The 25,100-nt window shown below is 38.2% G+C and overlaps 1 protein-coding gene across 5 annotated transcripts in view; it reads left to right on the top strand.

Moving 5' to 3' along the window:
- diaph3 (diaphanous related formin 3) overlaps positions 1 to 25,100 on the top strand; it is a 261,365-nt gene that overhangs the window by 104,461 nt on the left and 131,804 nt on the right. For all 5 annotated transcript variants that reach the window (XM_031897113.1, XM_031897114.1, XM_031897115.1 and 2 more), the window contains 7 exons: positions 15,200 to 15,310; positions 16,037 to 16,155; positions 16,661 to 16,777; positions 17,224 to 17,342; positions 17,431 to 17,495; positions 21,892 to 21,996; positions 23,720 to 24,013. In XM_031897113.1, coding sequence (XP_031752973.1) covers positions 15,200 to 15,310; positions 16,037 to 16,155; positions 16,661 to 16,777; positions 17,224 to 17,342; positions 17,431 to 17,495; positions 21,892 to 21,996; positions 23,720 to 24,013 — 930 coding nt within the window. The remainder of the gene's footprint in view (positions 1 to 15,199; positions 15,311 to 16,036; positions 16,156 to 16,660; positions 16,778 to 17,223; positions 17,343 to 17,430; positions 17,496 to 21,891; positions 21,997 to 23,719; positions 24,014 to 25,100) is intronic.

Consider the following 25,100-nt stretch of genomic DNA (forward strand, 5'->3'; position numbering starts at 1 on the left):
AATATCTTTATTTCTAAGTAATTTCTTCATTGTGATCTTGTGCAATTTACATATTGCTAACTGGCTAAGGATAAAAAAATGCAGTAACAAATAATAATACCTAACAAAGCATTGCATTCCAAAATACTTAAATTGTAACAGCCTATCAATATGTAAAGGGGGGAGTAACATTACTTCTCTGTAGTAGCTATGCTGAGGAGATTACTACACACAAAGTGCTTCATACAATAACAGGTACAAACTTTAGGCCTTATAATAAAGTGCTATTGCATCCTGCATCCGCGGTACTTTATATAAATGAGAACACATATGCAGGAGAAATGTAAGGGAGAAAAATATATGAAACATAAAGAAAACAATAATAAAAGATGAGACAAGCATTGCTGGACAGTGATACAAAAACAGCAAATACATAATATGGCTACATTTTGTATTTTGTACAAGTGCTACAAAATAATCATAATTGTGGCTTAATAAAGTTGTAAAGTAAATCCATTTAAATTTTGCTGTGTTTGCAATTTATATAGGCACAATTAAATTGACTGGCTACTTTTCTTTATGGTTACATCTGCTATATGTGTGAGTCAAATACCTGCTGAACTGTATGGCATTGGTTATTTGAATGTAAATCCTTCTGGGCTTCTCAGTTCAGCCTTTAAAGGATACCTGTCATCCAGACATAAAAGAGTTGTTTCATCAATGTTATTTTAATAAAAACAATAAAATAATTTGGGATTCTTGTTTTATTTAATTCAGTTATAATCACATTTACAATTCTCAGTTGCCAATCATATACAGTGGCTTGCAAAAGTATTCAGCCCCCTTGAACTTTTCCACATTTTGTCACATTACAGCCACAAACATGAATCAATTTTATTGGAATTCCACGTGAAAGACCAATACAAAGTGGTGTACACGTGAGAAGTGGAACAAAAATCATACATGATTCCAAACATTTTTTACAAATAAATAAGTGCAAAGTGGGGTGTGCGTAATTATTCAGCCCCCTTTGGTCTGAGTGCAGTCAGTTGCCCATAGACATTGCCTGATGAGTGCTAATGACTAAATAGAGTGCACCTGTGTGTAATCTAATGTCAGTACAAATACAGCTGCTCTGTGACGGCCTCAGAGGTTGTCTAAGAGAATATTGGGAGCAACAACACCATGAAGTCCAAAGAACACACCAGACAGGTCAGGGATAAACTTATTGAGAAATTTAAAGCAGGCTTAGGCTACAAAAAGATTTCCAAAGCCTTGAACATCCCACGGAGCACTGTTCCACCGATCATTCAGAAATGGAAGGAGTATGGCACAACTGTAAACCTACCAAGACAAGGCCGTCCCCCTAAACTCACAGGCCGAACAAGGAGAGCGCTGATCAGAAATGCAGTCAAGAGGCCCATGGTGACTCTGGACGAGCTGCAGAGATCTACAGCTCAGGTGGGGGAATCTGTCCATAGGACAACTATTAGTCGTGCACTGCACAAAGTTGGCCTTTATGGAAGAGTGGCAAGAAGAAAGCCATTGTTAACAGAAAACCATAAGAAGTCCCGTTTGCTGTGTCCCCCACATGGCTTGTGGCAAACTGCAAACATGTGGAAGAAGGTGCTCTGGTCAGATGAGACCAAAATGGAACTTTTTGGCCAAAATGCAAAACGCTATGTGTGGCGGAAAACTAACACTGCACATCACTCTGAACACACCATCCCCACTGTCAAATATGGTGGTGGTAGCATCATGCTCTGGGGGGGCTTCTCTTCAGCAGGGACAGGGAAGCTGCTCAGAGTTGATGGGAAGATAGATGGAGCCAAATACAGGGCAATCTTGGAAGAAAACCTCTTGGAGTCTGCAAAAGACTTGAGACTGGGGCGGAGGTTCACCTTCCAGCAGGACAACGACCCTAAACATAAAGCCAGGGCAACAATGGAATGGTGTAAAACAAAACATATCCATGTGTTAGAATGGCCCAGTCAAAGTCCAGATCTAAATCCAATGGAGAATCTGTGGCAAGATCTGAAAACTGCTGTTCCCAAACGCTGTCCATCTAATCTGACTGAGCTGGAGCTGTTTTGCAAAGAAGAATGGGCAAGGATTTCAGTCTATAGATGTGCAAAGCTGGTAGAGACATACCCTAAAAGACTGGCAGCTGTAATTGCAGCAAAAGGTGGTTCTACAAAGTATTGACTCAGGGGGCTGAATAATTACGCACACCCCACTTTGCAGTTATTTATTTGTAAAAAATGTTTGGAATCATGTATGATTTTCGTTCCACTTCTCACGTGTACTTCCCTTTGTATTGGTCTTTCATGTGGAATTCCAATAAAATTGATTCATGTTTGTGGCTGTAATGTGACAAAATGTGGAAAAGTTCAAGGGGGCCGAATACTTTTGCAAGCCACTGTAGTGCCTTCCCCAACTCTATGCCTCAGGTAGAGTGTTTACTTTCATTTTTGTTTCTGCATTTCCTTGATGCCACAGCCAATCTCATGTCGCCCCCCCCCCTTCTTTTTTTCACAATTCTGTTTATTGAGAAACTTGCATTCAGTTTACATGCATTTTTATAAAGGAGTCTTTTGGTTGTACAGTTTTCTCATGGTTAATTTAATACAAAACTAAATAAACAATAAACATGACATTTTACAGTAAACCGTTGTTGTCTCGTGTTTATACCTTGTGTTCTTATGCTACTGGGCATTGGGTTTCCCATTGGGTTAGGGGGGGGTACCGCATGTCACCACTAGGGATTTTGTTTTTTAATCTACATCTTGTGCATCTATCCAGTCGCCCCAAACTTTTTGAAACTTTTCCAGGCAGTTCCTCCTCATATATGTTAGTTTGTACAGTGGTGCTGCCTTAGTAACTATATTTATCCAGAATGGTATTGTGGGTGCCAAATTTGATTTCCAGTGGAGGGCTACAGTTTTCTTAGCATACATTAACGGAATTGAGAGGAGAGTGCGCTGTGCCCTATTGGGCGTTATTTCTTCAACTTGGTTCAGAAGTATTATTATGGGGTTCGGGGGTACTATGAGTGAGGTCCTGCCTTGGATAGTCTGAGATACTTGTCGCCAGAAGCCTTGAATCTCTGGGCAGGTCCAGACCATATGAAAGTAGTCTGCTACTGGGGCGATGCATTTCGGGCAGGATTGTGAGATATTTGGGTTCATTGTGTGTAGCCTTTGTGGGGTAAGAAAAATTCTATGCAGGTATTTCAGCTGGATTAGTTTGTCTCTGTTGCATACCATGCCCTCAAAGCAGGAGTCTAAAATATCTTCCCACATTTCATTGTCTAGTGTGGGTATATCCTTTTGCCATTTAGCAAGAGCCTTGGTAGCCGGGGGTGGTCCGGCTAGAATTAGAGAGCTGTAGAATAGCGATAATGGCTTGCGGAGTGCAGGCGTGTGGGCATATTCTTCCAGCCTCCTGGGGGTAGTGTTTATTGTTTGGGATTGGAATTGAGAGCTGGCCGCATGTCTCAGCTGTAGATATCTAAATAACATATGGTTAGGCAGTGAGTATTTTTCTTTGAGATTTTGGAACTGCATGAGTTTCCCATTCGTGTATATGTCGGCAATGTAATTGATACCGTATCTGGACCAGGCCCGTGGGTCTGGGACAGTACTAAAGTGTTTCAGTTTTGGATTATGCCAGAGAGGGGAATATTTAGAGCAGTGTGGAGGGGGGCTGGGGAAAAGCTTAAGTGCTATATTCCATACTTTCACTGTTGTGGCCATTGGTGGGGTAGTTTTCGTTGTGTATTTGGTGCCCCTGTAAAGTAGATTTTTAAGTTCTTCAAAGGAACCTAATATTTGTGCTTCTAGTGTTGTGGAGGCATTTTGTGTGGAGGGGGAGGCCCATCTCCATGCTGTGACTAATTGGGCTGCGAGAAAGTACAGGAACAAGTTGGGTGCTGCCAGTCCGCCTTGTCTTACTGGGAGCTGGAGAGTGGCTAGGGCAATCCTTGGCTGTGTGTTATTCCAGAATAGTGTTATTTCTAGGCTGCGGAGAGATCTAAACACTTTTTTTATCATTATCGGGGATTGTCTAAAGATGTATGTCAGTTTTGGGAGTAGGATCATTTTGTAAAGGTTTATTCTGCCATACAGTGAGAGGGGTAGGGGTGCCCATGCCTTGGTTTTGGATTCCATGAGTTTAATAACTGGGAGCAGATTTAGTTCCGTGAATTTTTTAAGATCTCTGTGGATCCATATTCCAAGGTATTTAAACGTTTCGGACCAGGTTAAGCCCTGGGTTTGGTTGGGTGCGTCTGGGGGTCTAGGGTCCACAGAGAACAGTATCGATTTGCTCCAGTTTATCTTAAGGCCAGAGTAGGCTGTGTGGGTGTTAATACTTGTGAGTGCCGCTCTGAGCGCTTTATCTGGATTTGCCAGATATAGTAGGGTATCGTCAGCGTACATGGAGATTAATTCTATATTGTCCTGTACCTTTAGTCCCTCTATCTCTCTGTCTGATCTTACTCTGCATGCCAGGGGTTCCATGGCTAGGGCAAAGAGAAGGGGGGAAAGTGGGCAGCCCTGGCGGGTGCCTCTTTTTGTCTGGAAGGACTGTGAGACTTTAAAGTTTGTTCTGACTCTGGCGAGAGGGTGTGTGTAGAGTGCTTTTACCCACTGGATGTACGTTGGCGGAATACCGACTCTTTTCATTGTGCCCCATAAATAGGGCCATTCGACCGAGTCAAAAGCCTTTTCATTATCTAGTGAGGCTACTATTCTGTTGCCCGCGTTTTTGTGTGTGATGGAAAGATTATTGTACAGCCTCCTGATATTTATGTCCGTGGATTTGCCCGGCATGAATCCCGTCTGGTCTGGTGCAATTACTTTGTGTAGTATAGGGGCCAGGCGGGTAGCTAGGATTTTGGCTAGAATTTTGGCATCTGAATTAATTAAGGAGATGGGTCTATACGAGGCACACTCAGTTGGATCTTTGCCCGGTTTTAGTATAAGGACTATGAGTGTTGTGCGCATAGATTGTGGGAGAGAGGCACCTGTCAGACTGGCATTGAATATATTGGTTAGGTGGGGGGATAGCTGGTCTTGGTATGTTTTATACCATTCAATGGGTATACCGTCCAGCCCTGGGGTTTTGCCTATAGGGGAGGAGGAAATGGCATCTTTTACCTCTTGGACCGTTATTTCAGTTCCCAGCATTTGAGATTCTTGCTGTTCAAATGTGGGAATCACTGTGTTGTGGAGGTATGTATCTATTTCCTGTTCCCCTTTCTGTATTTTGGTATTATACAGGTCCGTGTAAAAGTTTCTAAATGCTTCATTCACCTCTGCTAAGTCAGTTGTGATTTCTCCTGAGGGTTTTTTGACCGCTGGTATGGTGGACTGTGCAAATTCATCTCTTGCTAGAAATGAGAGTAGTTTGCCATTTTTGTCCCCTTGTTCAAATATATTGATTTGTTGGTTGCCTCTACTTGTGTAAGAGTTTTGGGCATTAAGCCAGTTTTGTTTATCTTGTTCTGAGTGGGTAGTAACATATGCTACCTCTAGTTCCTGAACTTTTTGGGTGAGTAGGGATATTTCCGAATCCAGAGAAGTAGTTAGGGCCCTTATGTTACTAATGTATTCCCCTCTTATGTACGCTTTTAGTGCGTCCCACACTATTTCTGGTGTAGAGGAGTTGTGGTTGATCTCATAGTAGGAGACTATAGCTTTACGGGTATGCTCTACCAGTTCTGGGTGGGTAACCCAGTAGGGACTTAACCTCCATAGTCTATCGCTTGAGTCAGTGGATACCTTGATAGTTATTGTTATTGGGGAATGATCTGATATCCCTCTGGTTAGGATATTAGCCTCGGTTACCAGTTTATCTAGGTCTGGGGTTCCCAGGGCGAGATCTATTCTAGATAGGCTATTATGACCTGGGGAGTAGCAAGTATTGTTTTGTGTTTAGGATTGCGTACACACCATATATCAATCAGACCATAGGTGGAGACCCAGTTGGAGAAGTTTATGTTGGGAGTTCCGGAGGCTTTGAGCCGGTCTAGCACCGGATCCCTGGTTGCGTTGAAGTCCCCTATCACCAATAGTGGTGCTGGGGGTAGTCTCATAATCTTTTCCATTATCTCATGTAGCAGTTTGACCTCGAATGGAGGCGGGACGTACGTGCCTGCAATTGTATATTGCCGGCCCTGAAGTAGTCCGTGTAAAATTACGTATCTGCCCCATTTGTCTGTGTTGATTGTGGTTAGACTAAATGGGCATGTTTTAGAGATCAGTATAGATACTCCTCTAGCATAAGTGGAGTATGTAGAGTGATATGAGTTGCTTATCCAGGGTTTTTTAAGTGCAAGAGGTTTTTGGCCTTCCAAGTGGGTCTCCAGTAGTATTACAATATGGGGTTTCTCTTTCCTTAGAAAGTCAAAGACTAGTCTGCGTTTAATGGCAGTACCCATTCCCCTTACATTCCAGCATATTACTTTAACATTTGACATTGCAACCAGTTGGTAATGGTTTCCCTGGTGTTTGTGTGCATCCAGTGGCATATTTGAGGTACTGTGTCATGTTGAACATACAAAAAAAACTTTAAATAACTTCCCAACTCCCTCGTGTTTTCCCTCCCTACCCACACACTCCCCAACATATTTGCGTGCGGGTTTCCTCCCTGTAACGTAACCTGTGGTGGAAAAAAAAGGGGGGTTATAGTCTACTCAGCCTGTCCGTAGGTTGGACAGCCTGCGTGTTGTGCGTCTGCGGTGTGGCGGTGGGCTCTGCTGTTGTTGCAGGGGAGCCATCTGGTGTAGCCGGTGTCAACTTTGTTTTTGTTAGTCACGGTTCTTTTGACAAACTGTCCGGGAGTACGTGAGTCACGGTCTAGCTTCTTGATGTGGTGGGGGGTCTCTAGGGCGTCCTTCCATCCATGAAATTGCTGTCTCTGGAGATTCAAAAAATTGGGTCCTTCCGTTGTCGACGACTCTGAGTCTAGAGGGGAATAGCATCGCGTATGGAATTTGTCGTTGTCGCAGAATACGTTTGGCTTCAGTGAATTGTGCTCTTTGCTTTCTGATCAGTGTAGAGAAATCAGGGTATATTGAGATCTTGTGGTTCTCGTGCAGTAGTTCTCCTGCTTTCCTTGCGGCTGTTAGGGCTGCGTCTCTGTCTTTATAGTTTAGTAGTCTGGCTATCAGTGGCCTCGGTGGTGCGCCGGGTGGTGGGGGTCGGCCCGGTATCCTGTGTGCCCTTTCAACTGCAAAGGCATTAGAGAAAGCTTGTTCCCCAAACTTAGAGTGGAGCCATTTTTCCACGAAGGTTTCTGCGGCCTTCCCCTCTGCACCTTCAGGCATCCCTAGTATGCGTATGTTATTGCGTCTCAGCCTGTTCTCCAGGTCGTCTGCTTTGGCTTCTAATGCGTTTAGTTGTTTAGAGACTGCATCAATGCGATTTGGTATTGGGTTAGTTAAGTCTTCCAGATCCCCTATTCTCCTCTCTGCCTCTCCTGTTCTCTCCCTTATTTTTTGTATGTCATGCTTCAGTATAGCAAAGTCTGTGTGTATTTCATCAACTTTAGTTACCAGTGTGGAGTGGTTGTTAGTTATTATCTGGAGTACTTCAGACAGCGTTGGTTCTGCTGTGTGTGTGGGCTGGCCAGGAGCATTGGTATGTTGGGTTGTTTCCCAGTTGCTCAGTGCTGTTATTGCTGGTGGGGGAGACATACCTTGGGGTTGCAGGGGAGGCGAGGGGTGTCTGGCGATGCGCTCTAGCCGCTTGGCTGTTGTTACGGTGGCGCTATCAGAAGGGGCCGCATGGTGTGAAGGAGCTGCGGCGCCATCTTGGGTTCGCGGGTCCGTGGCCGGAGTTGCCGTGGAGGGTTTAGGCGTCTGCCTGTTTTTCCCCATTGTGTCCGGAGGGTGCACTGAGGTATTTCCCCGGGTTTACCGCGTCTCAAGCGGCGTTTTGTTGCGTGTGTCGGCAGTATATTAGGGCTCCCGTGCAGAGCTCAGCTCAAGTGCTTCCTATCCGTCCAGCTTGCAGGCCACGCCCCCCCCCCCCCTTCTTAATGTCTAATTATATAGCCTGTGCATGGGCACCAGAACCCCCTTTTTGGTGCATAAATGAGATTTTGATATCATGGAAAGCATTAGTAACAGTTTACACAAAATGGCACCTGGTTGTACTGTATGTTCTAATTCTAGAGGTTTTTTTTTTTTTTTGCGCGCAACTAATATGATAAAATACCATTTCAAATTATTTCTTTGGGTGACAGGTCTCCTTTAAATGGGCATATGGCTGAAAATATACTTTTATGCTTTATCTTATGGATGTTAGTCCTCTCTCAAAATTTTTGTTCTGTTTTAATAATAAACATAAGCAGTTTCTTATTGTTCGCATTGATCTCAATACTTCTCGCAGAATTCATCCTGATCTACTGGCTGTTGGAATAAAGACAATCGGTGATACTCCTAGTAGAGGAAATCAGAAATTCTGAACTATTTTTCAACTGTCTACCCAACAGTTACCAGCTAATAAAGGCTTCCTTTTTTTTTTATTTTTAGAACCAATTCTTATAATGTAACTATTGATGCATGGGTGACTCATGAGTAAATGAAAAAAAGACTAGAACATGCAAAGATCTGGGATGGATGTTATCTATCCAGGGGTAAAGGGCTTACTTCTGTGATTACCAAACATCTTCACTTAATCTTTTAGAATTCTTTGAGGTCTGGCATGGTGCCAGGATATTGGTGAATTGCTAATGTGGTTCCACTATTTAAAAAGGGATCCGATTTTTAACCTGCAAACTATAGGCCTGTTAGGATAATGTCAGGCAATTATAAATGAACCCCAGAATGTTAAATTATTTGTTTCCTGTCGGGGGGCCAGCAGTTGTTGAGATTACCCAAATTTATGAATGCTGCCAAAGAAACTTGGAAACAGAAAGAAGGGAAAATAAAATTATGATTGCAGAAAGGAATGGTTGCATGTGCCTACAAAGGTTTCTATTTCTTAAAAAAACAGCCCAAAACACTTTGACTTAAAATTGACCTGCTGTTTGTGTCAGTGTGAATTGTCCTGGTGATTAAATGTAAAAAAAACAAACAAAAAAAACAAATCATGATCCCTATTGTAGTTGAAAACACCATGAAAGAAACTGGATATTCTGAAGAACTTTTAAGGTTATGTTTCCTCTTGACTCTTAGTGAAAAAGGAGGTGAGGTCTGCCTTAAATGTATGAGCTCTATCATTTATCTCAGTGATTGTAGCAACCTTTTCCCATAGACACTGCTGACATACATTTTCAGCTTTATTATATTATAGTAGTTTTTACTGTCAAGCATTACACAGTTCTGTTATGTGTAGTTTTAAAAGAACCATACCATGTTCTGTGCATTATGTCTCCTTCAGCTCACTTAAAGGTAAAATAAAATTACCTGGAGTGTTTGTCCAATACTATTGTATTAAGGTGAAAAGTTAAAATCACTGGGGGGGTGACAAATGCCTGATATCCCGGGCCACTTCTCCTGTTTGTAAAAAAAAAAAACTTCACTGGCCTGGGATAAATCTGTAAAGCACCACTTATAGAATAATGAAAATGATTACTCCGTGGTAGACAAGTATCCCAGACCAGTGCAGTTTTTTGGAGCACAAGCTTGATTGGGGGTGCCTAATATTTTACATTCCCAGTGTTTTTAGATTTATTTCTCCTTTAATATCTCTTTTAGTAAAAAGTTTTTATAATCGCATAAGTATTAATCTCATATTGTTGGTGCTTGATGAGTGTGATAAACGCAGATTATGTATTTTTTAAGTTTCATATTGGGTAGAATAAAATATTATCTGATATCTTGTTTTAGTGAACATTATTAAGTACTGCGTGAGTGTGTGTCAGTATAAATTATACTTGCTGAAACTGAAGGGGCAGACATTCATACATAGTAATGAGTGCAGAAGTAAGAAGTATCTTCTTTTTAGACATAATCAGAAATGGCAAGTGAATTGGAAAAGCAACCTTGAAAGACACAGGGATACCTTTGATGATAGCAATGTTAATGTAAAGCCATCTGCCTAAGGGGGAGAGTCAGAGAGTGTTCTAACAAAAAGTGAAATGCTGTAGTTTAGGGATTGATTTCTGGAGTGGAAACTACTGTATATTTTACAAGGGCAAGTCAGTGGCTTACGAAAACTGAATAATTAGGTAATAAGCATATGTATTAAAGGATAAGTGCAATAAAAGTCATAGCAATACAACTAGATCAAATTAACGACATGTCAATGACCTGTAAACAACTTGAAAAAGGTAATACAAAAATATTTATTTTTAAACCTGATTCTAGACTAAAGTTATTTGCATACATTTCAGTTTCCCTATGTAGAAATGACAAGACTTTTTATACATAGCCCCCCTAATTCCAGGGCACCATAATGTTTGGGACAATTGGCTTCTTAGGTGTTTGTGTTGCATGGCTTCATTAGTGCAGGGATAAGCTTCTACCATTTGGAGTCTATAGTTGCCATTGTTCAACAAGAGGAGAAAATCTGTGACAACAAAAGAGGCTACACTGCAAGATGCAAACCGCTAGTTAGCCGCAAAAGGGGCCAGATTACAGTTTGCAAAAAAGTACTTTAAAGAATCTGCTAAATTCTGGATAAAGGTGTTATGGACAGACAAGACCAAGATTTACCTGTATCAGAGTGATGACAAGAGTAAAGTGTGGAGATGAAAAGGAACTGCCCAAGATCCAAAGTATACCAGCTTATCTGTTAAACATGGTAGTGAGAGTATTATGGCTTGGGTATGTATGGCTGCCACAGCCACACTTATCTTCATTGACAATGTAACTACTGATGGTAGTTGCACAATGAACTCTGTGGTGTATAGAAACATCTTATCTGCTCAGGTTCCAGTAAATGCTGCCAAACTTATTGGATGGGGCATATTCTGCAACAAGATAATGATCCCAAACATACTGCTAAGGCAACACAGGTGTTTCTCAAAGCAAAAAGATTAAAAACTCACGACTGGTTAAGTCAGTCACCTTATTTAAATCCAGCTGAGCTTGCCTTCTATATGCTGAAGAGGAAACTTAAAGGGACAAGCACCTAGAATGAGCAGGAGTTGAAGATGGCTGCAGTAGAGGCTTGGCAGAGAATCGCCAACAAAGATACTCAGCACCTGAGGATGTCTATGAATCGCAGACTTCAAGCGGTCATTACATGCAAAGGATATGCAACAAACGTACTAAACATGACTGTTTTAAAGGGAGTCTGTCATGATTTTATGGTGTATTTTTTATTTCTAAATTACACTGTTTACATACACTATTTAAAATGTTATTCTTGAACCAACAATTTTTTTTTTTTCAGTTGTAATATTTGTGTGTACACGGCCATCTCAGTGCGTTGTGCCTGATTCTAAACTTTCAGAAAGAGCCAAAAACCTATTGTTTCTCCTACTTCCATGTAACTGGAGTCGCAAGTCGGATTTGAATTCCTTACTATTAAGAGCTATTATGATATCTACAGGGCTGATCGGCTGCTAGAATGGAAGGGATAGTGGGGGTAATATCACTTAAACTTGCAGCTCAGCAGTAAAGTTTGACTGGAGTTTATTAAAGCACAGGTCACATGGCTGTACCACCCTGGGAAATGGGGGAAAAATGGCAGCTATGTATAGTTTTATGGAGATTTCTGGCTTCTATAGATCAAAAACTCCTAGCAGTAAATAACCACATTTTAAGCAATACAGCAGAATATGGCATACTTTAGATTCCAAAGCCAAAAATCTCCAAGAAAACCATATAGTTTTGAAAATATATATACCCCAGGAAACCAATGCTTTTCTAAACTTTTTTTTAAACTTAAAATTCTAAAAAAATCACTTCAAAGCTTCCACTTTAAAGCACTATCTCCCACATAACATTAGGTACCAAGAAAAAAGGGTCCACTGAACAATTTGATGCCCATTGTGCATGGGATTACCAAAGTATCTGGACCCCAGATATGTTTAGCATATGTTTTACATGTGCCTATTGCATTTTTTGTCCTCTGTATGTAAATAAAATGTTTCTGATCAATTTGACCTTTTTCATTCCCAGACTAATGTTTCAAATATTTCTTTCTGAATATGACTACAAATTGAGAGAGAAGGAAAGTCATTTTGGCATTTTACTGCAAATAGATTTGCTTTCTTAGTGCCTCCTAGATCACCATATTTATTTTGCAGAAAGCTTTACTATACCTAAGTAAAGAGCCCTAGAAGCTCCCTCTGATTGCAGCTGCCAATGTAGCTTGGTCTTGGTAGCTTCCTGCTGTAGTTATAGCTATTGGAAGCTCAGATCACACAGGGAAGTGAGTTCCTATGCATACTTATGGGAGGGGGGAGCAGGAGAAAGGGCGGGGAGGGCGAAAGTAGAGAACTGAGCAGAAAAAAAAATTCCTGGTTTTCCTCTAGATTTTATGAAGTTATCCATTTACATTATGCTGTTGAGTTGGATATAACCTAAATGGTGCTGATGATTTAAACAGAAATTGATATGACCACACAATTCCTTTAACTGCAGATGCAATAGTTTCTGATCATGGTAAAACCATGAAATGCTGATACGTACAACATAAGCTGTAGAACAGGCATAATGTTACATAGGTATTGCTTTGATGTAGCGGAAGGAAACCAAGAAAATACCTTGGAAACGGTTTGCTGAGGATTGCTGGCTTATAGTATTTACTTGTCACCAAGTTAGGTCAAAGAGATGCAAACACAGTAGTCACTCTCTGTTAAGATTATTAGTACCACTTACCATTTCTTTGATGCTTGTACACTGTGTCCTTATGTATGTCTCAGCTTCCCAGTAGTACGGAGGAGAGGGCAGAATCATTATAGACAGTAGCCTTTCTGTTTCTCACTGCAACGATAGGTTAGATTACTCTTGTCTGTTCTTCCCATTGTCCTTAATTAGGTCTTTTTAGATGGAGACCTGCAGGATAGATTCTTTATATTATTTATACCCATCTTTTTATATAAACATGTGAATCTTCACTTTTTAATAGTTCCAATAGTGTTTGTAAGCAAACATTTTCAACTAGTGTGTTAATATATTATTAACAGAGAACTTAACAGATAATCTGAGCACTGAAGCAGAGAAATTAAAAATATGGTATATGGTAGCAATTGCTCATAAGTAGTAGTAAAGAGGAAAGAAAAAAATATATGTTTTTTGTTTTATTGTATTGTGATACAGTTTTTTTTTTGGTTTAGTGATATATGTGAAAATACAAAGTAAATAATCGAAAATAACATAAGGAATCTTTTGCTTGTCCTGATCCCAAAACGTGGCTACCAAATGCATTCAAATGCACTATGAATAATAGGTAGGGACATGTAAAGTGACCATTTACTACTGTCGGAGGGAATATACAGATTCAGACACATTATTAGATAAATCACAAGGAGAATAAGCCTTGTAGTCACTGTTCCATAGGGTAATGGGGTATGGGCTGCTGCTGCCTCTTAACCTTAACTTTGCTAGTGCAGAGAGCACTATTTTGTTATTTCTAAAAAAAAAAATGGAAATTCAGCTTACCAGAGGTAAGGTTCTCACCTTGCCTCATGGCAGGAGCAGCCATGCCCAATCTGTGCAGTATATCTGGGCACAGGTCCAAAATCATGTGTCTCTACTGGAGGTAACTGTACCAGCATCTTTTGGAGCTTCCAGGGACCTCTGTTTAATAAGATGTTTATGGTTGGGGGTTGTGTGTTTGAGATTAGCGGCAGGTCGAGATGAAATATATTGGAAAATTGGTTGCAGTTCCCTTAAGATTTCCTTGAATCATCTAGATGAGGGTTGTAAATAACTACCCATGGGAATTCTGCTTGCTTTTTTTATTTGTTTGCTAGTTGCCTTGGGTCTGTGTCCTTGGCTAATGTTTCTTGGTTAGGGTTTGGTTCCTTTCCATGCTTTCAATACAGATATGGCTTATATCTTGGCTATATTATAGTGTTTTTTGTGTGCTTGGGGTGAAAGCTATCCCTTCTGAGCTAGGAGGCCCAGTCAGTCAGTTTGCGTTATGTGGAGGGTTGTATAGAGTTCTTTCAAATGTGAATAATTGTGCCTAGGAAATGTATCTGCTGAATAACAATCTTATTTCACAACCCTCTGCTTAGTTCATAGTGGCAACCTGCCTGGATAAAATGAAAGCTTTCTTACAATTTTACATTAAAAGAATAAATAAATGACAAATTAATTGTTGCAAACAATGTACACAAGGCTTATTATATAATATTGGATGCCTCTCTATAATGCAATGAGTAATACATGCTACCACTGGGTTTTTTCCTTGTGTAAAAGAAGACTTTTAACACATACTTTTCTACTTAAGTTGCAAGTTGTGGCTATTTATTCCATATATTGTATTTTGAAATGGATTCTTAGGAGACCATGGGTATTTTTTGTAATAACTATTTTAATCTTCTCCAAACCTTGTAATGGACATATTTATAGTTTGCAACGTGTTGATCTAACTTTCATCTATGCTGTATATAAATACTGTATCACTTTTTCAAAATACAATAATCGATATTGTGCGACTCCAGCTTTGCCTTCGTGCAACCACAATGTGAAATACCTTGGCTATAAATTGGGTTTTTCTGGCAGTTCTTGGTGCTTCGAGAAAGATCATTCAAAGCGAACAGAAAAATGTAAAAATTGCTGTTGGCTTTCAAGGTGACAATTGTAGAGCTATAGTGCCTTTGGGAATTATTTTCTTCCAGTTTCTAGCAGTGCCAGTTTCTACTATTTTGCTTTCTTCCATTGCATTTCCTTTATAGTGCAATTCATTACAGGTGAGGACTGATTCTGCTGAAAAGCTTTGACAGTAACTTCTTCGGAAAACACATGAAAAATATATAGAAATGGCTGCTGAGCAAAATGATTTTTTTACTCTTAGGTTCTACAGCATACTGAAGGGTATGTTCCCTGTTTATTTAGCAGTTTCTCTTTGTCACTTTTAAATGTAAAATTACAGAAAGGCATTATTTCACGTTCTGACCAGTGATTTGTGAGCATCCTTTACAAAAGCAAAATTAGCTAATTTGGTAAAATTATTCACACAAACAAACAAATATTTGTTTTAGCTAAAAATCAGTTCCATTGTTTTTAAATAATTGTTACAGAGACTATAGAGAACCGAGAATTGCAAATAACCTTATAACTTTAGTCTCTCTATATTATCTCATGTAGGTCGCTTGTATGCAGCTTATCAATGCTCTTGTAACTTCTCCTGATGATTTGGACTTCAGGCTTCATATCAGAAATGAATTTATGCGCAGTGGATTGAAAGAGATATTGCCAGTAAGTGCCCTGTAGTCATGGTTTTTGCATTAATATATAAATTCAAATGCACCGGTGTGAAAAAAAATCTGTCTACTTAATTTATTTTATTTTCTTTTTATAACATGATCTCATTTAAATAAAAACTATGTGCTTCAAATAACCTCTAGACTCCTAGTGGTATAGAAAAACCTCATTTCGCTAAAGCAGCTTTCCCATGGTATGGTTGTTTTTCTTTGCTTTTGCATTTGTCAGTAGCTTACCCACTTCAAGTTTTAGAAACTCATCACAGATAAGAAATAATTAAAAGTATTTAATGTTTACATTTAATGGATTTTTCATTTTGAACCCATATATGTTTTTTTTAATGTGGGAGAAAACTGAAGCACCAGCTAAACTAGCATCCATTGCTCACAGCTATGACATTGGCACACACGCACACAGGACCAGCAAGTTATTTAAAAATTTGTAAACTGGGTGACCATAGGCTGAGTGAATTCTTTGGCTGGTAATTTACAAATAGGGGCATATCTACTATAGTGCATAAGCCAATGTCACTGGTGCTGTTGCCCGTAGCATCCAATGAGCAATTAGATTTGAATGGTCACCTACAAGTTAGAAAACAAAAGTAAAGATCTGATTGGTTGCTGTGGGCGGTGATGTTGGCTTACAAACGGTAATGAATATGCCCCATAGTTTTATGAAGAAAGCACTTTCTGATATTTGATTTTTGTGGTTTGTACACAGCAACTAAAGCATGTAAAGAATGACGCTTTGGATATACAGCTAAGGGTGTTTGAGGAACACAAAGAAGAAGATATGATAGAATTTTCTCACCGTCTTGATGATATACGATCTGAAATGGAATATCCTTGCGTAACAATTTTAAAATGGAACATGTATAATTTATTGAATAATGGACATCTTTGTTAGATGCTATCTTAATCTGGAATCTTGGAATCTTTTAAAAAGGATTCGGGGTATGCCCAAAACCTGAAAAATGTGGATTCGGGGGAAACAATCGTTTGCGAACTTTGTATTAAAATACCTTCCTTTATTGCCTCTCCTGTCATTCATATAGTATTCCTACTTTTATATTGATTGGTAATTCTCCTTGCTCATGTAAATATTTCCTGGTCTGATTCAGTCCTTTTAATTTACTAAGATTTTTTATTCTTAGTCTTTACATTTACCCTTGATTATCATACGTGTACCATCCACATGTGGTCCTGTTTTCAACCAACCCCCAATTCCCTTGCAGCCTGGCTTGTGTTTCTGTTCTACTTTGCTCTGTTTCTACATTTTGTTCATATTTAATCGTGTCTTGTTGTTTGTTGTATGTTGTTTGTTCAATTTCCTTAATCATAGTACTGATGCTAGTGATGTCTTCAATATGGTTTGGAATTCTGTAAGAGACACAAATGCAGAAGGATATTTCCTTTCAATTCTTCAGCATCTTCTACTAATTCGCAATGATTATTTTGCAAAGTAAGTAATATCATTCTCATATATACTATAGCATTGCTGCCATTTTGCATTACATAAGTCTTCTTCTTCTCATGGTTGCGCAATGCACATTAATTTACATTGCGCTTGCATCTAGTTGGAAGCAGGAAATTGGCCCATGCGCATTTAGTTAAATACTCCATGTTGGAGTAATTTATATTACAAGAAAGAAAGTATAGGGATAAATGAAAACACACACTGCTGGAAATAGACCGGCCATTAAGGTAAAAAAAAAGCTAGCAATCAGGTAAATGGACTGGAGGACTTTTTATTAATGCGGTCGAAAAGTTTAATCCTTATCCTTTAAACTTTTTAATGATACAACAGATGCTGTATGATAAACCCACCAATTCCTACTTTTTAACAGAATATATTTTGAAATACATTTTGCTATTTCTGCTCAGTCTTTTTTTTTTTAATTATTTCAGACCACAATATTTTAAAATAATTGAAGAATCCATATCCCAGATCGTTTTGCATCGAAGCGGCATTGACCCTGATTTTACCTACAGGAAAAGATTAGATGTAGATTTTAGCTACCTTCTTGGTTGGTATTTCAAATATCTATGGATGTCATTGCAATACTGAAGTTTAGTGAACCTTTTTTCTGCTAATGATTTCCTTATTTCTTATAGATGTATGTATCGACAAAGCAAAAACTGAAGAATTTGAAGAAAGGTTTTTTGAAATGAGCAAGAAAGTAAGTCTTTTTGGTTTTGGGTTTGTTGGTTTACACTTATAGAAATAGTTACTGAGGGGTATATTTATCATGCTGTGTAAAAAAGTGGAGTGAAGCATAACTGCTTGCCCAGGGCAACCAATCAGCATCTAGATTTCAACAGTTAGAAAACCAAATTAAAGCATCTGATTGGCTGCTATGAGCAACATCACCTGTAATGTTTTACACTTTTTATACAGCATGATAAATACCCCCCCTTAGCAAACTAGAATGGAAAAGTTGTAAATAAATCATACTTGCGCTTTGGGAAAATCTCTCTCTCTGTAATGGTTACAATTAGGGATGCACCAAGTCCAGGATTTGGTTTGGGAATTGGCCGAACCCACCCCAAAGGACTTGGCCGAATACCAAATTGGAATCCTAATTAACATATACTAATTAGGATCAGGAAGGGTTAAAATTTGCTGCACACTTAACCCTTTCTGAATGCTAATTAGCATATACTAACTTATGCTAATTAGGGTTCAGTTTCAGTTCGATAAGGCCCGTGGATTCGGCCGAAACTGAACCCTGCCACAAAAGGCCGACTTTTGAATACCAAACCGGATCCTGGATTCGGTGCATCCCTAGTTTTTGGCCTTTTCTCAGGTGCCTGGCCTAACTAAATTTGAACCCTTTAATCACACAACCTAAAGTCACAAGGTTTTAAGCACATTTTTTCCTGCATGCATACCATATGCAAATGATGGTTTGTATTCAGTTCTGGGTTCAGATGAAATGTATTACCTTATATTTGTATGTATGTATAACTTTATTTATAAAGCGCCACAAGGGTACGCAGCGCTGTACAGTCTTACAGAATACAAAATTACACACAGGGAGGACAAGTGATATAATAAATAAATACAATAAATACATATATGTATATATATATAAGTGCCATGTGGTATGAAACACAGTAGGAAGGAGGTCCCTGCCCCGTAGAGCTTACAATCAGGTTAGATTTAATTTTATATTTATAAAAATTAAATCTAACCTGCCATTTAGTTGCCCAGATTGACGTTTTGTCCAGATCTCTTTGCAAGTATGACACATGCTGGGTTAAATCAATTGACCTGCAGAGTGTTGTGTCTTTGGCAAACATAAATACATTGCTCGCAATTCTCTCCCCCAATTGAAATAATTAACACATTAAATTAAATTGGACCCGATATAGAACTTTGTGGCATTCCTTTAGGAACTTTCAAGCAGAGAATGAATCCTTGACAGGATCCTTAGTCAGTTTTCTATCCATGTGCAAACAGCATCGCCAAGGCCAAATGACCTTAGTTTAAACAGATAAATGTTTATGCGGCACTGTATTAAAAGGTTTGGCAAAATCCAATTACATCACATCTACTGCTACTCTCAACATATGCCAAATTTTCAGGCCTATACTTTTCAGGCTGAGATCTTGGAATTATCTCAGCTTTCCTCAAATTCATGGGTACCATACCAGATAAAAGGGAGCTTGATAAGAAGTTGCCTGGCTAAAATGACTGATTACAAAACATCTGCAGCCTGCTTTCATCATGTACTGGCTCATCAATGCAGGGTGGCTACTGTAAAAGCTTATTATGTGAAATTCCATGCAACATTTATTAAACACAGAAAGAACACTTGCATACCTAAAATTTTTAAACATCTTCCATTGATCTGTGTTTTAAATGAACCTTGTATGAATCCTTAAACAGCTTCATTTAACACCAGTGGATCATAAGTGTATTCTAAATTGGTAATCCCTAAACTAAATGAAAAGTTGGGTTGGTATGTGATGCACTGCAATCCAGTATATTTCATGACTTCAAAATCCGATTCTGTTTATTGATAATATCAGTGCTTCAATTGAAGCAATGAGGCACTTTGTCATGTTTAAATTGCAGACAAAGGAACTTCCCCAGTGTGGTATACTTGATTGTTTACCTAACTGAGGGAAAGCATTTTATTGTACTTTACTGATATGGTAAGACACACATATTTTCTGGAAATAGTTTAAGTAGGAATGATAATTTAAAATAAATAAATAAATCTACAAGCCAACATGCCTCCAAATCTGTACCTATTACCAATCAGATATTACGAGCCATTGCCTGTTTGGTTTAGTCCTACGAAATAAGCACAGTGTGTGTTCTTTGTCTTTTGCAGTTTTTTCAATTCCCATGAATCTTCTAAACTCCGCAGGATATTTCTTTTCTCACCAGAGAATCAGTAAAGCAGCAGAATCTCTTCATTATTAGAGATTTATTTTTTTTTTGCAATGCTTCTTTCTTTTGTGTTTGATTAAATATAGTTGCATGATTCAGACTGCCATAGAAAGACATGCTGTATAAGGCTTATGCTGGGTTTTTTTTTTTGGCTTTATGACTGTGTCTGGAAATATGGTAGATGTTAGCAAACTGTACAGTAGATGCCAGGAAACTGGTGGTCCTTGAAAATTATGTTTCTTTACTTAACTAGTTCTGCTATTGTGCAGTGTCACTTGTACAAGTATGGGACCCATTATCAGAATGCTTGGGACCTGGGGATTTCCGGATAAGGGGTCTTTCTGCAATTCAGATCTCCTACCTTAATTCTGCTAAAAGATGTAATTAAACCCAATAGAATTGTTTTGGCTCCAATAAGGATTAATTATACAGTATCTTAGTTGGGATCAAGTACAAGGTACTGTTTTATTATTACAGAGAAAAAGGAACCCATTTTTAAAAATGTGAATTATTTAATTAAAATGGAGCCTATGGGAGATGTCCTTTCAGTAATTCGGAACTTTCTGGATATTAGGTTTACGGATAAGGGGTCCGATACCTGTACAGAGTCTTTCTTCCCATATTCGAGTGACTTTGGGCCTGGCGCTTTTAAGTGCATCCATGACTGCAATAACAAACCTCACGATTGCATGCTAAAGTATATAAAATACAACAAAACTTAATGAAATAATGTCTCAAACACTTTAGAACAATTTAATACATTTTGCTTTCATTCCATATTTTGTTCTTGCTATGTTCATTTTTATGATTAAATATTTATTGTAGTACAGGTAATTGCATATAACTTTTACGCTTCAGACCAGCGGTTTTCATTTTGAGACCTCTTTTATAGGATACTGTCATGATTGTTATGGTATAATTCATTTTACCATTTAAAATGTTATTCTTGAAACAACAAATGTATTTTTTTAAATTGTAATATTGGTGTGTAGGCAGCCATCTCAGTGACAGCAGACAGCAGCTCCTTCACCTCTGCTGAAGGATTCCTTGGCCTGAAGCATCCATGGGCAAATAGCACTGCTGGTACTGTCATGAATTTTAGTGAGTGGGTACACAGGAAAAACTGACTATACTGCCTCCTTGTAATGAAGAGTGGCTTCAGGTATCTCTCTCTGGCAGCTAAAATACACTGTGGGAAACTTCCCCATGTACCATTAGCCTGAATTAGCTTGTACAGTAAAGGATATAGATTTATATATACACACAGAATGTAGCTGTAAATAATAGTACATTGAGCAATAACCTCCGATCCTAAATATAATTTACTGCCAGGGGTATACATAGTGGCACCACAAATACATTAAATACAATGAAAAGTAATGAATTCTGACACCTTACCTTTCCAAAAAGCAGGTTTCCTGAAGGCTGGAGAAAATGTCAGCATTGTAGTACAGAAGGTGTTAAAAAATTTTTGCATTGCTAAATGTACCACCTAGTGGTAGACATGAGGATAACACCCAAGCAAGAGAAATCCTGTTTTGCTTTTGGGTCGTATTGACAGTACTTTTAGTGGTCACTGGTCTGATACACTACATTATTAATATTAATGGTGGACATGCAAGTGGTGGGTTATTTTGTGTGCTAAAAGCCCAGTTATTCTCATTAACTGTTGTAGAAAGGGATTTTTAACAGTTTATGCCGTTTGAGTGCTAAATTTTCCCCTAGCAACAGAACTCCATGTAACCAATTTTTTTTTTATTATGTGAGGTCTGTAATATACAAGGCATTATCTTGCTTTGCATTTTGCCCATTTAATTTGCCTTCTACAAAACTGCATGGTTGTTCCTAATGCTATTGCACACATGGTTGTAACATTTAGATTCTGATATACATCTTTCAGGATCAAACCCTATATTTTGCCTACACCATTAACCAGGTTTTCATTGGTATAGAAATGCTGTTCTTTTATTGCTTTTAATCAGTTCAATCAAGCCTTTTGTCCAGGGACTGTTTTGATTAACAAAACCCAGCAGCCTCATTTGAAATTCCAAGGTTTTGGGAACTGTAGTTAAACTTTTGAGGGTCTAAAATACAAAATTGACAGGTTAAAGGAGAATAAATTGGCTTTAATGAAATCAGGGTATAAAATGATTTTTTTTTTTTTTTTTTTTTAGTATGAAGAAGAATTTACAATTCGTCAAGAGGCCCAGTCCCAACTGCAGAAAAATGAAGAAAAAATCAATGAACTTCAAGCAGAATTACAGGCTTTTAAATCCCAGGTAATGGACCATGTTAAATGAATCTATTGAATATAAGAACATGACTGTTGAAACAAATTCCACTTAATACCTGTCAGATAAGGATGGGGGTTGCTGTTTTTTTCAGCCCCCTGTGTCCTTTGTTTACTTTTGCTTATATTTTTGTATCCACTTAAAGATTTAATACAAGCTATTAATTAGCAATGTATCCGTATGATCCATTTGCTTCTGTCTCTTGTTTGTTAAATGTATTTCAATTGTATTTTGAGCTTAGTGTGACATTTATCGTAAGCAATTAACCACATAGGGTAGGAAATCTTCAGCTTTAAGATTTGGCATTCATCACTGATCTTTGTCTGAGTACAGGAAATTATTCCTTCAGCTATTTATTTTGTTAAACCTTCAGCACTTGGTAGCCTGCAGCGAAAGATAACCTGCAGCTGAAATAGAATGTTTCTGATAATTTTTCAATTTAAAAAAAGTAAACAGATTGAAACATGACAAAACCTGTGATTTTCAAAGTAGATCTGTAATTTGGCAAGTTTAACAGTTACAGATGCAAAATTCAGAGGAAGTGACTTGGAAGGTATTCTTATGTTATAAGTGAATCCGAAAGTTATGGCTGGAAGAAATCCATATCACACATAACTTGTCATAATCATTGTTTCTCAGTGCAGCTTTAATGAATATAAGGGAAAAGGTATTTTAATTATGAATGGTGAAGTAAATGAGACCTTTCTTAAGATGGTCTTCCCAATGAGATAAAAACCTGTACATTGCTAAGACCATCTTAAGAAAGGTTTTATACTACTGGCATTTTGAAACTGATACACATACTTTGCTATAAAAAAAAAGTTGCCATACAGCAGCAATAACAGCAACGGTGAAGGAGTGAGACTGCAGGGTTTTGCTTTGTAACCCCTCTCACTAACTTACTGCTAAATAACCCTCTTTTTGAAGCAGATCAGAACTCATTTTAGATACAGGACATAACACTAACCTCTGTAATGCTTTTATGTACAGATAGATTAGGGTTTTATGGTGCATTTTAGCATTGTGTGACACATATTATCAGGTTTTGCAAAAAAAAAAAAATATATATCATCTGTATCATGTTGCTGAAACCTCTGAATGATTAAATCACCTTCCATGTATAGTGTTAACTATTTGTTTTATTACTGATACACTTGGGAGAGCTGTTGTGCCACACAAGCTTACATTAGTTAGCCCTATTAAACAGTGCTCTCTGTGATAGGCTGTGAGCTACATCTTTATTCATTTCTGTATATGATCCAAGTGCATTGGCACATGGGGTTATTACCGGGCAAATTAGTGGCATTTTCACACAACATTTTTAACATTTTGTATGCCATAAGGGATTCTCTACACTGAACCCTATGTATTACTTCATTTGTTTTCATTATAGATGTATGTGCCTCTTTATGTTAGCAGTTTGTGGCACCTTTACCTTGGTAGAGCTATGCTAAAAATTATTTACTAGTTTGACAAAGAGGGCTTTAAAATGAAATGCGTTGAACACTGTTATACAACATTTTCTTTAAATGACTGCTTTTTACAGTTTTCAAAGAATGCTCTCTTGAGACTTATTGTTTAAATTGTTTATAAGTGTTCTACTCAGTCTGTCAGTTCTTTAATAGTCTGCTACTGCTTAGGTGAAAATGCTTACAGTATTTCTTGAAGACTTAAAATGAATAATTGAATATTGAACAATGTTTTCTTTTAGTATGGGGCAGCAATTGTTGTACCAGGGTCTGTGCCAGGAGATGCTGCAAGTAATAAGACATCTTCCATCGTTCCTAAACCTCCACCAGTTCCACCATGTGGACTTGTGCCACCACCACCGCCACCACCTCCCCCTCCGCCACCTCCATTGTTTGGAAGTGCACCTCCAGCACCCCCTCCACCTGGGTTTGGTAATGGAAAGCTTTTTCCTCCTATGCAAAGTCTTCCATTTGGCTTGAAACCTAAAAAAGAATTCAAACCAGAGGTTGTGATGAAAAGACTGAACTGGCAAAAGGTAATTTTACATTTTTACTTCATGTGTGTTATGAAGAACTGCCATGATTTCATTTTTTTTTTTTAAACAATTTGAGTTCCAAATAAAATACATGCAGGAAAATACCCTTGCCTTTTTAAGAATGCAGTGTTATATAAGCACAGTTGGTGCTCGAAACGTTGGATTGTTTTCATTAAAAAATTTTTTGTTTTCTAACAAAGTCCCTGCGTGTGCGGCTCATTGTCTTGCTATATACATGGTTTTTGCAAGCACCTGGGGCATTTGATTACTATTAGGGTGTGCTCTGTTCTTTTCTGTATATATATATATATATATATATATAGCATCTGGACTTAATTTCACGTGTATTGCATGCAGCCTGCCATATTCACTGTTACAGTAACACTTGTGCATAAGAATTACTGTAGTTTGACTTAAGTACAGAATACATACTGATGCATATTGTAAGTGTATTTGCTGCTAAGTAAACATTACACACCAGTATTTAACTGTGTGTCTAAACTCTCCTAAATACAAAATGATTGTATTGTTAACAATATATACAATCTGTATGTATCCTTGGCATTTTGGTTGATACACAAAGCATGCATTTTTCTCCTTATTCCCTTCCTTTGAAGGATTTTCATTGGTTTGGTTATTTTGCATTTTAATTGTTGCTATATGTGGACATTATAAAGTCACATAATAAAAATACACATTCCCTGTAAACACAAGTTTTCTTGTGGAATCCTGTCCACATGGTGAGACCTAATGGAATGTGGTAAATATGGTATATTGTGCGCGAATGCCAAACTCAATGCCAATTTGCAAAGAAAAAAAAATCAGTTTAAAACTGAAAGAATATGAAGAAAGCATTTTTGGTACAAATACTAATCTCACCTTAAATGATTTTTTTTTTATTGTTTGTAAATGCCAGAAGGGTTTTGTACAGTATTTCCATATGGTTTTCATACATTGTGTCTGTCACTCTACCATCATACACAAGCATGCTGTTATCATTTGTAATGTATAATTAGACATAAACAATTTTTTAGAGCGAGAAGGAGGTTAAAATATAAATTAGATGTGTTTGCTGCTTCAAATTCAG

Source organism: Xenopus tropicalis, chromosome 2 (assembly GCF_000004195.4).
Source record: "Xenopus tropicalis strain Nigerian chromosome 2, UCB_Xtro_10.0, whole genome shotgun sequence".
In the NCBI taxonomy this organism is placed as follows: Eukaryota; Metazoa; Chordata; class Amphibia; order Anura; family Pipidae; genus Xenopus; species Xenopus tropicalis.